This window comes from Haliaeetus albicilla, chromosome W (assembly GCF_947461875.1).
Source record: "Haliaeetus albicilla chromosome W, bHalAlb1.1, whole genome shotgun sequence".
Taxonomy (NCBI): Eukaryota; Metazoa; Chordata; class Aves; order Accipitriformes; family Accipitridae; genus Haliaeetus; species Haliaeetus albicilla.
The window spans coordinates 11,335,259-11,352,587 of record NC_091515.1 but is presented as its reverse complement, the minus strand read 5'-3'; the positions used below and the strand labels follow the sequence as shown (position 1 = coordinate 11,352,587).

The 17,329-nt window shown below is 40.0% G+C and overlaps 1 protein-coding gene across 1 annotated transcript in view; it reads right to left on the bottom strand.

The window, feature by feature from the left end:
- Nucleotides 1-17,329, bottom strand: part of LOC138683275 (junction-mediating and -regulatory protein-like) — a 114,817-nt gene that overhangs the window by 72,404 nt on the left and 25,084 nt on the right. Inside the window, 2 exon segments of the mRNA XM_069774845.1 lie at nucleotides 1,809-1,959; nucleotides 16,807-16,980. Coding sequence (XP_069630946.1) covers nucleotides 1,809-1,959; nucleotides 16,807-16,980 — 325 coding nt within the window.

Sequence of the window (17,329 nt, the reverse complement as noted above, 5' to 3'; positions counted from 1 at the left end):
GATCAACAGGAGGCCAAAAACCCCAAAACATAACAAAAAAGGCAAGCAATCTGTACACCAAAGGTCTACAGTTGTCAACAGTCTCCAGGCATTTCATTTCCCAGTGTTTTTCCCCACAATCTTGACTGCTGTACATAAAAACAGCATGTAAACAAAACAAAACCGAAGTAACTATAAATATACATTCTCTATCAACTAATGTGGTATTTTACTTGCCTTTGTCATACTAGTAAAGGAACCAAACTGATTAAATACATTTAGAATTTGCTGCAATAAATTAATTCCAACACACTTGAACTGGTTTAGTCATTTTTTTCAAAATAAGGTGGAGTTTCATGTTATCCTTAACTTGGGTCATCACTGAAAGGAATCATTTTGCAGTGACTTCTTCTCAAGACAGATCTAGCAGTCATGCAGGGAGATGACAGGGAACCTACCCATCAAAAAAGATTTTCTCCCATGGGTACAGCTCATTTATCTGGTTGCAAAATCACTATCACCAAGGCAAAGAAACAAACAGGAACCCACACTCAGACAGGGAAAAGAGTGGAACAAACTCTGTCAGCGGTAGCCCACAGTCAAACTAAAAGAGGTGACATGAAACCACATCCTCAGGTTTGTTTGCCCTATTAAACTAATTACTTAGGTTAAAATGGTACAAGGATGAAAGCGCAAGATGAATATGCAAGTCATATGACCTAGTTTAACTGTACCAACTCTTTAGTAAAACTACCACATTCTTCAAGTATAGAAATGCCAAGGTTATATCCATGAAGATTTCTGAAGAACAGAGCAGCTTTCACTGAGTACTTAAACTGAGTTGTTGATTAATATTTAGAGCTATGAAAAAATTACTGAAAGGCAGGGGAGACAGGAAAAGGAAATTAATTGAAAGATAATAAACACTTACTATGGTGGTCTGCCATATCCAGTATAGAAGACAGAATCCTTCAGGGACTCTATGCTCCCTAAATACTTTGCAAATGTACAATGCAGCTAATACAGTCACATTGAGAAGGTGGTTGTGAAACTATATTTAAAAATTTCTATTCTGCCCACTTCTGATGATGTTCTGAAAAGGCTTATTTGTGAATAATACAAATAGACACAGAAGAAAAAAATAATGGGAATGATGACTGCATTTTCCTCACGGAGGACTGATTGTCGTGGTTTAACCCCAGCCAGCAACTAAGCACCACGCAGCCGCTCACTCACTCCCCCCCCATCCAGTGGGATGGGGGAGAAAATCAGGAAAAGAAGTAAAACTCCTGGGTTGAGATAAGAACGATTTAATAGAACAGAAAAGAAGAGACTAATAATGATAATGATAACACTAATAAAATGACAACAGTAGTAATAAAAGGATTGAAATGTACAAATGATGCGCAGGGCAATTGCTCACCACCCGCCGACCGACACCCAGCCAGTCCCCAAGCGGCGAATCCCTCCCCCCCCCACTTCCCAGTTCCTAAACTAGATGGGACGTCCCATGGTATGGAATACACTGTTGGCCAGTTTGGGTCAGGTGCCCTGGCTGGGCATGAGAAGCTGAAAAATCCTTGACTGTAGTCTAAACACTACTGAGCAACAACTGAAAACATCAGTGTTATCAACATTCTTCACATACTGAACTCAAAACATAGCACTGTACCAGCTACTAGGAAGACAGTTAACTACATCCCAGCTGAAACCAGGACACTGATGAAAAAAAATAAATCAATCACACAATACGATACAGAACATGGTAAACATTAAATAAACTTTTAAAGATTTCTTATTTGAAGTATAGGATAGTAAAAAATAGCTACCTTTCTGTGCTTTAGCTGTTATTTCAAAGTATTTAACTGTAAGATCTTGAATAGAAAGCACAGCCATGTGGGCTTTTCTCTGCCAATCAGCATCTTCTTTTTGCAGACTCTCAATTCTTCTGGGGCCTAGGTAGTCATTCTCTACCGAGATCTGAAAATAAATCAGTCCATAATCAACAACACAATTAATCATTGCTATTTTGCCAACAGCAACCAGTTTCAGAGTGGCTAAGAAAGAAAGAAAAACATAAATGAGAGAAAACTACCAGCAAATCACCATGGCTTCTATTCAGCAGAAAAAACTCTTTGAAGTGCTCCTTTCTGTTGAAAAAGTACATCCACAGTTTCATTACTATTCTCACTGGAAGCATGACAAACTCAAATGTAAATTTGATCTGCCAATATCTTTTTGTTAAATATCTTATTATCTTCAGATAACAAGCATGCTTCATCCAGGCTTTCTTCCAGCCTGAAATATTAACCTGGGAGGGGATTGTCCCCCTCTACACTGCACTGGTGTGGCCCCACCTCAAGTACTGTGTGCAGTTTTGGGTGCCTCAATATGAGAAGGACATCAGACTATTAGAGTGTGTCCAGAGGAAGGTGACCAAGATGGTGAAAGGTCTTGAGGGCAAGGCTTATGAGGAGCGGCTGAGGTCACTTGGTTTGTTCAGCTTGGAGAAGAGAAGGCTGAGGGGTGACCTCATCGCAGTCTACAACTATCTCAAGGGGGGCATCAGAGGGGGAGGTGCTGATCCCCTCTCTCTGGTGACCAGGGATAGGACACATGGAAATGGAATGAAGCTGCGCCAGGGGAAGTTCAGATTGGACATTAGGAAAAGGTTCTTCACTGAGAGGGTGGTTGGTCACTGGAACAGGCTCCCCAGGGAAGTGGTCACAGCCCCAAGCCTGTTAGAGTTCAAGGAAGGTCTGGACGACGCTCTTAGCCATATGGTTTAGTTTTAGGTAGTCCTGTGAGGAGCAGGGAGTTGGACTCGATGATCTTTATGGGTCCCTTCCAACTTGAGATATTTTACAATTCTATGATTCCATTCTGAAGTAAATGAATGCTCTTTAGTCAGAACGAAGCTGGAAACAGGGGGATGTGCTGGGGTAGTGGGAAGTAGTCATCAACATTTTAGTAGTTTTCCTTTGTTATAGATAACTTTTTAAAATATATTTTCCTAGTGACTGGGAGTTCAAATATCTTTTCATTGCTAAAACCAAAGCAATTTTATTTTGAAGAGACAACTATCTGAAGCCAGTAAAAGATCTGGAGTTTCTTTCAATAATTAATAAAAAAATATAGCTTTCCCAAAACTGAAAAATTTTTACACACTTTTTAAAAGTTAAGGTATTAAGTAGTCCCACTGCAGACAACAGACTATATATCTAATAATTAAATATTTAAGCCTGTTCCTGCAACACCAAAGCCTTAATTTTGAATATTTTTCATTTACATCAGTCAAGATGACACCTCACTAGTATAAACAAAAACCCCCAAACCCCAAAGCGCTCATAATCTTCTATGTCACCAGATATTTTAACCTGAAGTTCTAATGCCTCAAATATCCATCTTCATTTAACAAAGCTTCCATCTGGTCTCAAAGAGCCATTCCACTCTATTCTTAAACTACAAATAGTAGGTTTTTAAGTGACTCTTCAGGATCTACCTCTGCTTATCCACTTAGCCCATCTCTTAGAGGGATGATTTTAAAAAGTAAAAATATACAGATGCCTTCTATGTAATTGTTCATTTCTTGAAAAATGTTTAAAGTAGTTTAATAAGATATTTTAATCTACTTCTTATATATTTCCAAAACCCTTAGAAAGGCAACAGGGGGAAAAAAAGGGAATAAATGATAAGTGAATAATAATTTTACTAGATAGGTTGTAACATGTAATTTGATGAAGCACATATGTACCATGATTGCCACAGGGAATGCTTATGAATGGACAGACAAGAATTTCCAAATAAACTTCAAACTGTATGTATGTACCAGTGAACGATGACTGGTGAAGTTAATGCTTTCCATTTACACAGAACTCTGAAACAGCAAGTTCCTTTGAGAAGCAGGATAAAAACAATACCGTTAAAAGTCTTACTTTTCCTTGGTAAAGATGAGGTAATTTGATACTGGAATTGACATGGGATCACTGAGTAATGTAACATTCTTCTTAGCCATCATTTCTAAGAGAATAAGAAGCCTCAAAGTAACTCACACACAGTACAAGCTAGAGAGATTTATGAAGGCACAATACAATTGTATCTTTGTTCCCTAGAGCAAGTATTTACAAGTAAGAAAAAAGGGAAGCACCTTTTCATTAACTGCAATCCCAAGTATGTCATCCATACAGTCCTTCATGCTGAGGGTATTCATATGGCAAGGCACAGAAAACCCAAAGAAGCCTTTGCTTTAGCAATACCCATACAAGTATGCATATTTATGCGCAACCTTAAGCAGATGATCACGGTCCTGCAAAGCTTTAGAAACTGGGGAAACAAGGAAGATGGAGCTGTAAACATTTATGAGGATGGACCAGTTCAAGGTGGTACAGTTACTGATGAGTACCTTCCCTTTCCCTTTATGCATCTGTTCATATACACATTCACATTTAAAAGACACTGAGCAGCGTACTCCACAAATGACCACTGTCTGGAAGGGAGTCCTCAAGTAGTTACATGAACAAGAACAGACCAACATCGTGCCTTGAGGCTGCAGCAATAGTTCGTGCTTAACAAAAGCCTGAACGGAACCCCAGAAAGATACACAGGACAGAAGCATTTCCCTAGTGCTGCTTGAGCTGACCTGCCCTGATGCTTAGCAGTCTTATAGCCTATACCTACACAGCTTGTTATCTAGCAAGACAGTCAAACTTAGAATTATTGACCATGAAAATGAATAGGTGAGGATTCTTCTTGAAGCATCTTGTAGTACAAGCAAAAGACCAAAGACCAAAGCACATCTAACATTCATGATATGCAAGGACAATACAGAGGGACACTTCGGCCTTTGCATTCTGCAGCTTGGATAAGGCGCACGCGCACACACACACACACACACAAAATGTTAACTTCCTGACCCCAAAGCCATGAAATGGCAGGCTCTCATTGTTTCAAAGGGAATGTCCATTTAGCGGGTGCAGACGGAATCCAAGTACCAGTGGGGAACAGTCTTCGACAGGTGAAAAACCCCAGCTGCTTCCTTAAGAAAGGGAGATAGGTAGGAGCTGAGGATGAACCTTAAACTGATAAGCTTGTTTCCTTTACATCTGACAAGCAGCCTAGGTTAATAGGAAAAGAAGCTGGACTATTTGACCATAAAGAAATGCTAAGTTTAGTCCTTACTGCTATTGTTTAGGATATCCATGACCAGAGACACTGCTTGTCCCAACAACCATTTAACAGATTTGCCAGCCAGAGGCAACTGAGGTTCAAGGTGACAAATTCAGAATGAGAAAGTTCAAGAATAGGGGACAAGAGTCCTGGAAATCAAGAGCTGCAAATGCTCAGGAGATCCAGGTTCCTGGGCTGATTCGTAGAGTAAGAGTCCTCAGCCACAGGGATCTTTGTCACTCTTTGGATAGTCTAGTTAAGTTCAGGATAACACACTGTAGCTACTCATTGCCAGCAGAAGGCATCTCAGACTACTCATGGGGCAGTAGGAGTCAAATGAATCAAACAAAATTCAGGGAAGTTAACTTAAGTCTTACCTAGAGCAACCAGAGATATTCTCATGCAAGGGGAAGGAAAGCAATCAAGTTACCTTAATATTTCACTTCATGAGAGGATCTCATTTTGTGGAAAGCAGACTGTCAGGAGACTCCAGAAAGGTATTCAATGAACACACTCTGCACTGTGTCCTTAAAGGCAGGTCCTTGCTTCCCATCTTTGTTTCTATTAGGTCAATGACTTTCTGAGTGGCAGCAAACTACTTTGGTACCTTGGAAGTTGCAAACCCCTCAGAAAGTCATTGACCTAATAGAAAAGAATAGAGATTGCCGCTTCCAAGGTACCAAAGTGGTGTTCCTGCCCAAGCTCAAGGCTTCATTTTCTGGGCTTGCCTGACATACACGCTCTGTGGCCTCTGACAGCCTCTCCATTGACCTGAACGTGCTCCAGTGTTCCCCAGGGGAAAAGCAATCTCTTCCCATCCAGCCAGTGCATTCCACCTGATTCAATTTCTCCATCAAGAAATGTAACAAAGAAAAATTGAGTTATAAAAACACAAAACAACCAAAACCAGTGTAAAAGAAAATACTGCTAGCAACCTTTCCAAAGGTAATTAATATCATTCTTTATAATCTAAGCTCAATAACTGTGATTAAAAAAAAGATAGAGGGCATGCAAACAGCCACTTTTGGCCATGCTCCTGGCACACTCTGGGGAAACATGGGGGGAAAAAATCCCAGAAAAAACAGATAGCCATACTGTGAATGTAAATACTGACAATTACCAATCACTTGAGAGAAGAATTATCAGTTTTCAAGTGCAACCTACCTAGAAAATTATTATAATCTCTCAGTCATTAATGAAATTTATGCCCGTCATCCTTACAGGGCAGGACAGACAATCACCAGAGAAAAACAGAGATGAACAACTGAGACATAGTGGTAAAATATACACGGTCCCCCTATCCTTCCTTGACAGTGGATTCTGCTTAGCCCAGTACAGTGCCACTGCAGCAAATATATATTAAATCATAATATTCAATTTAAATAATATAATTTGGGTATATTTATATAGGACATATAAATTATGTAGAGTTGTATCTTATCATAGGAACTAGAAAGTAAGCCCGTGGAAAAAAAATGGTAGTTTAATTAAGACCACAGCTGTAATAAGGAGAAAAGTTGGGGAGGAAAGAGAGAGAACCCGCCTCTGAAGGTTGCAGCTTATGAAGAACGTACAGCAGCTTACCTCCCCACCTACAACACCTCCATGAAATGGAGGAAGAGACCACTCTCTCAAACCTACAGTTTATCCTAGCTGAGAATTTAAAGAGGAAAAGGGAAACACACATGGACCATTAAATAGCAACATGAACAGGCTCATGAGTATTGAAGACTTTGTTTCCTATATTCTCTTCAATAAATAATCACCTGTAATAAATATATATGTGTCGTGGTTTAACCCCAGCCAGCAACTAAGCACCACGCAGCCACTCACTTACTCCCCCCACCCAGTGGGATGGTGGAGAGAATCGGAAGGAAAAAGGTAAAACTCGTGGGTTGAGATAAGAACAGTTTAATAGAACAGAAAGGAAGAAACTAATAATGGTAATATTAACAATAATAAAATGACAATAATAATAATAAAAGGATTGGAATATACAAAACAAGTGATGCACAATGCAATTGCTCACCGCTCGCCGACCGATGCCCCGTTAGTTCCCGAGCAGCAATCTGCCCCCTCCAGGCCAACTCCCCCCAGTTTATATACTAGGCATGACATCACATGGTGTGGAATATCCCTTTGGCCGGTTTGGGTCAGCTGTCCTGGCTGTGTGCCCTCCCAACTTCTTGTGCCCCTCCAGCCTTCTTGCTGGCTGGGCATGAGAAGCTGAAAAAATCCTTGACTTAGTCTAAACGCTGCTTAACAACAACTGAAAACATCAGTGTGTTATCAACATTCTTCTCATACTGAACCCAAAACATAACACTATCCCAGCTGAAACCAGGACAATATGTGAAGACAATAACTCTCATTAGGGAATTAAAGGAAGTTCTTATGTGCTTCTGCATTCCATTACAATTTGCAATGCATGCATAACATGTTTATGCTTCAGTTTGCTCACTGCATACCTTTATGATGCCAGCATCTTTCATTTTTATAGTCCATAAAAGAGCACAGGTCATTTTATAAACTAAACAGAAACATATTATTAGAATGACTATTGACCACGTTAGATATGACTAAAAAAAGGCACCAGAGAATTTAAATGGACAGAGTGAGGAAAGAAAAACTAAGAAGTGTTGTGATCTAAATGATGTTTCTTTTAAACATACGCATGGTGGGTTGACCCTGGCTGGATGCCAGGTGCCCACCAAAGCCACTCTATCACTCCCTCCCTCAGCTGGACAGGGGAGAGAAAATATAATGACAGGCTCGTGGGTCAAGATAAGGACAGGGAGAGATCACTCGCCAATTACCATCACAGGCAAACCCGGCTCGAATTGGGGAAAATTAATTTAATTTATTACCAATCAAATCAGAGTAGGATAATGAGAAATAAGAACAAATCACCTTCCCCCACCCCTCCCCTCTTCCTAGGCTCAACTTCACTCCTGATTTCTCTACCTCCTCCCCCTGAGCGGTGCAGGGGGACGGGGACTGGGGTGTTGTGGTCAGTTCATCACATGTTGTCTCTGCCGCTCCTTCCTCCTCAGGGGGAGGACTCCTCACGCTCTTCCCCTGCTCCAGCGTGGGGTCCCTCCCACGGGAGACAGTCCTCCATGAACTTCTCCAACGTGACTCCTCCCCACGGGCTACAGATCTTCACGAACTGCTCCAGTGTGGGTCCTTTCCACGGGGTGCAGTCCTTCAGGAATGGACTGCTCCAGCGTGGGCTCCTCTCTCTCCATGGGGTCCCAGGTCCTGCCAGGAGCCTTCTCCAGTGCAGGCTCTCCACAGGGTCACAGCCTCCTTTGGGCGTATCCACCTGCTCCGGCGTGGGGTCCTCCCCAGGCTGCAGGTGGATATCTGCTCCACCATGGACCTCCATGGGCTGCAGGGGGACAGCCTGCCTCACCATGGTCTTCACCACAGGCTGCAGGGGAATCTCTGCTCTGGTGCCTGGAGCATCTCCTCCCCCTCCTTCACTGACCTGGGTGTCTGCAGGGCTGTTTCTCTCACATATTCTCACTCCTCTCTTCCGGCTGCTGTTGCGCAGCAGTTTTTTCCCCTTCTTAAATATGTTATCCCAGAGGCACTACCACCGTCACTGATTGGCTCAGCCTTGGCCAGCAGTGGGTCCTTCTTGGAGCTGGCTGGCACTGGCTCTATCGGACATGGGGGAAGCTTCTGGCGTCTTCTCACAGAAGCCACCCAGCTACCAAAACCTTGCCATGCAAACCCAATACAATATGTATCTGCTTTCAATTCAGTAAAAAAATTATTTTAGTTAAAAATTAAGAATCTCTGATATAGTTGAAGTTTTTTCTAACCTAAAAGGCTTTTTGGTTCCCTAGCATTTTCTCAAACTCGCCTTTTGGTCTGTAAGTTCCTCGTTTAGACTTGAATTTCTGAAGAAAGTGTGGTCTAACAGGAAAACTTCTCATCTCACAACTAGATCACATAGCCAAATATAGTTTCCCTTCTAGTCATCATTTTCTCAAAAAGCCCATTCCAGCTAATTCTTCCTAAAAAAACCCCTATATTCTCTTTGAGAAGAAACCAAGCCTCGTGGTAAAATTGGCTAAGATAAAATTCTTTTTTGTGTGTGTGAAGATGAGACTCACTTTTGAAGACTTTCATGTTTTGCAAGCTTTACTTCAGATAATGCTTTGAAACTAAGAAAATTATGACAGCTTTCACAAAAGGTGGTTGTTGGAAAGCACACAAGAAGAGGAAGAAACAGCAGAAGCCATTAACTTCAATACATCAGGTAAACATCTATTTCCATCGGCTATTGCTTCAGAGCAACAGAACATAAAAGAACATTGTTCTACACTGTATGGATATATTTCCAAAAGAAAACCAATGAGTTCTTCAGAGGAAACAAACTGAAGGGAGGTCCCTAGTCTAGCCTGTGAGCAAGTGAGAATGAATCAGAGAGGCAAGACTCTTCTACTGGAGCACAGAAACATTCTTCTCTGGAAAAGTTCAGATTGTTATGTTGAACTTTGAAGAGAGTAAAGTAAGCTTACTGTGAGAAGACATGAGAAACAGGCCTGCAACTATAGGATTTTGTTAAGTTTTACTGTTGGAGGTTGTCATCACCTTTCTGCACATGCATTACATTTATTGACAATTTCACCTGCCATTTTGTTTGTTATCCAGCCCAGCCTTTTGTGAGGGAACTTTAAAAAAACCCAACAAAACACAACCAAAACTTTTGGCATTCAAACATAATGAGATTTTTCTACAAGTCTTGTTGGTCAGTTTTACAGTTGAACATCCAGAGCAGTTTTGTACTCCATTCACCTTGCAGATAGGCAGATTTAAGTGATCAGATACATGCCACAGTTTTGTAGTTAGCAATCTCATACCAAGAGTTCAGGTTCCTCACTGACTCAGACTACCAGCCTGCCTTCCATCAGATCGCCTGTTTAGAGCACTATTTTTTTCAGAAAGCCCATAAAATCCTGACTTTAAGTCAGCAAAACATTTTGGCATGAGTTCACATAAAGAAAAGCTATATAAAAAATCTGCAGGATTTATAGTTTAGGATGTAAACAGAAACTGGCATACAGCCCTTCCTAAACAGACTTTGAGACTATAAAGACTATCACAGCATAATTCAGCATATTATACCAGTTCCTCAAACAAGAAAACAATAGTTTCAACAAAGTTTATTACCTTCATTTGCAAATCTAGCCATTTTGCATAAACTTAGATTACCATTTATTCCCTGCTCTATGGGTTTTTCAAAAGCCAAGCTTATCTATGATTTCTGATGATGTGAGGACACATCTTCAGCTACAGATATACCAAAAGAAACTTAGGAATGAAGTTGAGCTGATTGCCATGCCAAGTAATCTATACATTTTAAATCAGTGCTTGCTTTAGTGTCCTCCAATGCACTTTATATAGCTTTGTTTTCATGTTTTTCACTGCAAGACCACCATGCACTCAAAAATATTATGAGACTTAAAAAAAACAAAACAAAAAACCCCGCACAGTTCATAAACCAGCTCACTAAGACATCAGTTATTCTAGAGCCAATGATAAAAACATGGATTTAGTAATACAGAACTTATCCATTTGATGTATGGGAGCAAGACTACAAATTAAGAGTATGAAGCACTGATGCCCACTCCCTTCCCAAACACATCTTCAGTTGACTCTGAGAGATTTTTTTTCCCCCAAGTATTTCTCTAAGTATTTTTTAAGTAATTCTCTCTATTTTGCTAGCTATCCTCATCGCTAAACTTACATTTTCCTTTGAACTTGTTTCATACTTTGCAAAAACATTTTTTTTAAACCAAAAGTTAAAACATTCAGTGCAACATAATTTATTTCAAAGTATTTAATTTTACACAAATCAAAGTCAAATTAGCTATAAGGTTCACTACTGCACTTCACCACCAAGTATTAAACCAACAAATAAATCTATAGACGTTTGAGCCACAGTTAGATTTTTAACTACACTAGTATCTGCTTAAAGGAGCTTGAAAGAGAAGCACAACATAGACTAATAAAGCATTCTACAATTTCAAAAAAATGAATTATTAAGCTATATGCTGCTCTCTTATTTCTAGTGCTAGACCTCAACATTAGTATATTTAAAGTCCTTAAAACCCCCTCATGCTCAAGTGAATTAACATGTCAGTGAAGATAATAAATATGTATGCAATGAAACTAAGAGTGCTTTTAAATATATTTAATGTATAACTACATTTTAATGTTCTCATTTCCTGAAGATGAATTGAGAGGTAATGATGACTGTAGTCTCTCACCTGTATCAAGATATTATCAGTGCTCAGTTAAGCAAATCCAGTCCAACTCAGACCTTCAAGAATGCTTGTGTCAAAGTTTTGCTGGCATCTATGTGTAGGTTATAAAACAATTTATCTTACATTTTATCTATAGTCTAATACCAAGCACATTTAAAAAAAAAGAAAAAAGAAAAAAAAAAAGGAAAAAAAGCATGAACAAAAGAAAGCCTCCCATTGATTTCACCTGGGGTTTGATCAAACACAGTGCCTACTCACCATGACTGTGAAGTACTGGTCCACAATTATAAGACCATAAAAATACAAATTAAGAAGGTAGTTTCTTTCTCTCTGTGAAGGCCAGTGGATACAACTGTACATACGTAAAAGGCTTTGGTTTTTTTGCACATGAAGTTATTCTTCTGAAAGATTTTTTTTTTTTAAATAACCAGATTTGGTAACCTGTATCAAAGACTACTTTATATCTTGGTCTTAAAGGGCTAAGGCTTGATCCTATTAATCTGTCAGTAAGTTCTATAGCCAAATATCAACCACTAGAACCGGTCCCTCCCCTCCATACTTTCAGAAGAAGACTGCACTATATATGGAGGATCTGAAAAAAATAAGATTTAACTATCTGAAATCAAAGGCACCAGAGCACAGGTAGCTAGCTCTGCTTCTTCCAAATTTTGGGAGAAGTATTTCACCTTTGGTTTTCCAGCTACTGATGCCTACTACTTCCCACTTTTCTGCTGTGGCAATGTATATTCTTAACATACAAAAAAATTGCTAAATTTTCACAGGGAAATGATCCCTTTTGATAAATGAAAAATTTGTGGGTATAAATGTGAAATATTTTTAAGATCAAAAATATTACAGCTTTTTTTAGTTCATTAGAAGTCTGATTTCTAGCAAAAAGAGCATCTTAAAATCCATTTAGAATTCAAAATGCTAGATAAAATAATCTATAAATATTGTTTGCACTCCGGTTTTAAGTTTATACTTGTCTTCAGAATTTTGGGGGAAATACACAGATAGCCCAAAACATATAATACAGCATTTGAATATCGAGCTTCACTTGCCTGATGCCTGTGTTACAGCCAAGAGTCTGAAATCAGAAGAAATGGACCAGTAATCCAAACAGTGAAATTAACATGCTAAAACTCACTGGTTGAATGTCTTTACATATTATTACATCTAAAACAGCAACAGTCCAGAAATAGTGACATTTAAAAATGCCTATACAAATTCAGCACAGCTTTTAAGTGTATATAAATTACAATACTGTCTTCAATTCCTTTATTATACCTTCTCTAGCATTCCATGAACATAATTATAGTTCTGAGTGTTTGGCTGGCTTATCAATACAACTTTTCACACTTACCATACAAAATACGGTCATACTAGACATACAGAATATGTCTAGTAAGCGTATCTTACATTTTAATCTTGAACCGAGTACAGAATTGCTTCTTTGGTGAGCATTTCTCAATTTGATAATACAGTTCATTACAAATTGGCTTTTACTTGTGTGTCCCCCAAAGGCCATGGGGCGAGCAGGATTATTCCCATATTATTTAAAAAACAAAAAAGTAGGTCCCAAACACTGTTGTGTTTGCAATGTCCACTTTTTTCAAGAACGCATGATATCTGGTAAGCATTTTGCCACGTTTAGAAGGAGGTCCGCATGGATTTGAGCAGCACTTACAAATATTAAGCATTTCTACAAACAAAACTAGGTTTCTGAAGCTGTGAGCCCCCAAAAAAAGAGAAACATCACTGCTGAATGCATTGTTCTAGGGTCAGATGACTAATACATAATTAAATACAAATTTTGGCAAAAGTCAGTTCTCCAGAGTTGTGTTCCACTTCATAATAAGCCATCCTTTTCTCCTTCCATAGTCTTCTACCTTTTTCATTAGGTTTTCCAAATTCAGCAATATTTAAGTAAGTGCTTCACAGTACAGCTTTGATTCCTCACCCATACTAAATGATCCATCCTTCACACTAAATGAGGCAAAATACACCTGAAAATCTAGCATACAATCAAGTTAAAAGATAAAAAGAAAAAAAAGACTTCTATCATGGACAACACTAATCTGCATTTTCAAGCTTCTAAATGCTTTAACTTTGTTATGAACTTTTGTTCTGTTTTTTTTTTCAAAGAAGGAATCTGCAAAGAATTCAGCTGTCCTACTCTAATAAGCCTCTGCTGAGCACACAGAATTTGGTATTTGTTTCTCCCTTCCCTCCTGTAGGCTTGTCTCTTGCCTAAAGTTTCACAGCAACAGCAGAAATTTAACACCCAGATGATACATCTTCCATTTTTTATGTCTTGCTCCAAAAGAAGAGGACACTAAACACTGTTCTCAAAGATTGTAGGCAAAGCAATTCATTTCCTCCTAATCTCATTCTGAAAACAAACAAACTTAAACTGATTAAAAAAAAATACTTATTAAAAAAACCAAATTCTTAAAAAACAAACTAAAACAACTTCCCCACAAATCAAAACACATATACCTAATACAGAAAAACTCTAAAAATGTTAAATAAAGTAATTACAGAAGGCATAGGCAATCTTGACTAAATACTGATATTTGTATTCGAGCTTAATTATCCTTGTAACTTTTTTTTTTTTTTTTCATTTTAGTAACTCATTCTGACTGGCTCAGACTTGGCCAGCGGTGGGTCCGTCTTGGAGCTGGCTGGCATTGGCTCTATCGGACATGGGGAGAGCTTCTGGAATCTTCTCACAGCAGCCACCCCTGTAGCCCTCTTTCTACCAAAACCTTGCCACTCAAACCCAATACAGCTTATTAGTAATTACCTGAAAAATCAAGATTCTTGTGTCTTTGTGTATTGGTTTTGTGTGGCAAGGTTTTGGTAGCGGGGGGGGGGGTTACGGGGGTGGCTTCTGTAAGAAGCTGCTGGAAGCTTCCCCTGTGTTCGAGAGAGCCCATACCAGCCACCTCTAAGATGGACCCGCCACCGGCCAAGGCCGAGCCAATCAGCGATAGTGGTAATGCCTCTGTGATATAACATTTTTAAGAAGGAAAAAAAGTTGGGACAGAGAGAAACAGCCGCCAGAGAGAGGAGTGAGAACATGTAAGAGAAACAACCCTGTGGACACCAAGGTCAGTGAAGAAGGAGGGGGAGGAGATGCTCCAGGCGCCGGAGCGGAGATTCCCCTGCAGCCCGTGGTGAAGACCATGGTGAGGCAGGCTGTCCCCCTGCAGCCCATGGAGGTCCACGGTGGAGCAGATATCCACCTGCAGCCCGTGGAGGACCCCACGCCGGAGCAGGTGGGTTCCTGAAGGAGGCTGTGACCCCATGGGAACCCCGCGCTGGAGCAGGGTCCTGGCAGGACCTGCAGATCTGTGGAGAGAGGAGCCCACAGAGCAGGTTTTCTGGCAGGACTTGTGACCCCGTGGGGGACCCACGCTGGAGCAGTGTGCTCCTGAAGGACTGCACACCGTGGAAAGGACCCATGCTGGAGCAGTTTGTGAAGAACTGCAGCCCGTGGGAAGGACCCACGTTGGAGAAGTTCGTGGAGGACTGTCTCCCGTGGGTGGGACCCCACGCTGGAGCAGGGGAAGAGTGTGATGCGTCCTGCCCCTGAGGAGGATGAAGCGGCAGAAAATAACGTGCGATGACCGTAAACCCCATCCCTGTCCCCCTGTGCCGCTGGGGGGGTTTGGTAGAGAAATCCAGGAGTGAAGTTGCGCCCAGGAAGAAGGGAGGGGTGGAGGGAAGGTGTTCTGAGATTTGGTTTTATTTCTCATTACCCTACTCTGGTTGATTCATAATAAATTGAGTTAATTTTCCCCAAACTGAGTCTGTTTTGCCCGTGACGGTAATTGGTGAGTGATCTCTCCTGTCCTTATCTCGACCCGCAAGCTCTTTGTTATATTTTTCTCTCCCCTGTCCAGCTGAGGAGGGGGAGTGATAGAACGGCTTTGGTGGGCACCTGGCATCCAGCCAGGGTCAACCCACCACAGCAACTAAGCACCACGCAGCTGCTCACTCACTCCCCCCACACCCAGTGGAATGGGGGAGAAAATCGGGAAAAGAACTAAAACTCCTGGGTTGAGATAAGAAGGGTTTAATAGAACAGAAAAGAAGAAACTAATAATGATAATACTAATAAAATGACAACAGTAATAATAAAAGGATTGGAATATACAAATGATGCACAGTGCAAATGCTCACCACCCGCCGATCGATGCCCAGTTAGTCCCTGAGCAGTGATCCCCCTGCCCCCACTCCCCCCAGTTTATATACTAGATGTGACGTCACATGGTATGGAATACCCTGTTGGCCAGTTTGGGTCAGCTGCCCTGGCTGTGTCCTGTGCCAACTTCTTGTGCCCCTCCAGCCTTCTTGCTGGCTGGGCATGAGAAGCTGAAAAATCCTTGACTTTAGTCTAAACACTACTTAGCAACAACTGAAAACATCAGTGTTATCAACATTCTTCACATACTGAACTCAAAACATAGCACTGTACCAGCTACTAGGAAGACAATTAACTCTATCCCAGCTGAAACCAGGACATATTGTTATTATTATTATATTTTATTTAATTTCAGTTATTAAACTGTTCTTATCTCAACCCACGAGTTTTACTTTTTTTTTTTTCCCCCGATTCTCCTCCCCATCCCACTGGGAGCAGGGAGGAGTGAGGGAGTGGCTGCATAGCGCTTAGTTGCCGGCTGGGGTTAAACCACGACAGTAGGAACTGCTGATTTTATCAAAAGTCCTTCTGAGATGCAATAAAGATGGCATTTGTTATTTTTGGTTCAGTATTTAAAATCAGAATTATTTTTAATTAAAACAAACATATGCGTTATAAAACAGTTTTACCAAAATGTAGTATTCTTCAGCTGGCTATACTTTTTTAGCTCTTAGGAAAATATACTGTTAAAGTGTTACAACAAATTACACACCTTTAATACACTTCCATGTTTAAGTGTTTCACAATATGAGATGAGAAGCTACTGACTTCTCATGGTTTATCAGATTATCTCAGAAAACTAGAATGAAAAGTAACTTCCTGTAGAATTTTTTAAAAGAATTAACAGTCACATACTGTACAGCATGTGCCTCTTTCTGGTTTATGTATTAGTCAGTATTCCCAGTAATCACAAAATTGTAAGTTTCACCTTTTAAATTCAACAATGAATTTAAATAGTCAAATATAGTAAGTTAAACTGTTGATGGTTAGCTACATGTCAGAGACATTCTCACTCTTCAAAAACACTCCTCTGAGTGAAGGAACTGGAAAAATAGGGTCAACATTTAGTGGAGAAACCATCACTGCATATACTGCATAATAAAAGTAGTAAACAGTAACTAAAAAGCATGATTTCCCCATTTATAAGAACTTCAGTTACCTTTACCATACCTTTATCTGCTGTCTTCTAAGCATCGCAAGTTCCCTCATATCTCGGAATGGCTGTAGTAAGTACTGGTAGAGCTCCATGGTAGCTTCTGCAAGACTACTGTAGGCTTCATCTTCCATTTGATACAGTTGAAGCAGATCTACCATACTTTCTGTGTTCTTATGTTTTTCCAGAAGCTGTAAAAAAAAGTGCTAATTTTAGCGAATGTGTTCAAACATTCCTGCTAAAAGTTAGTCATTTAAAAAAACCAAACATTTTTTAGCCTCTCCTTTTGTATTATCTTCTCCACCCCACAAAATCATCACTCAGACATACAAAAAAAAAAAAATCTTAAACCCCACCCACATCCTGAATTTAGCCAGTCATTTATGAGCACATCTCTGATAAGCTTAACTCAAAATGTGCACCACTCCTATTAATTTTTTCTTTTCAAAAATCTTTGAAAGGTAATGAGTATGAGCACAAGGAAAGCACAAAAAGCAACTTAGTACAAGAATCTATAACATAGTGATCAAATAAGGTACT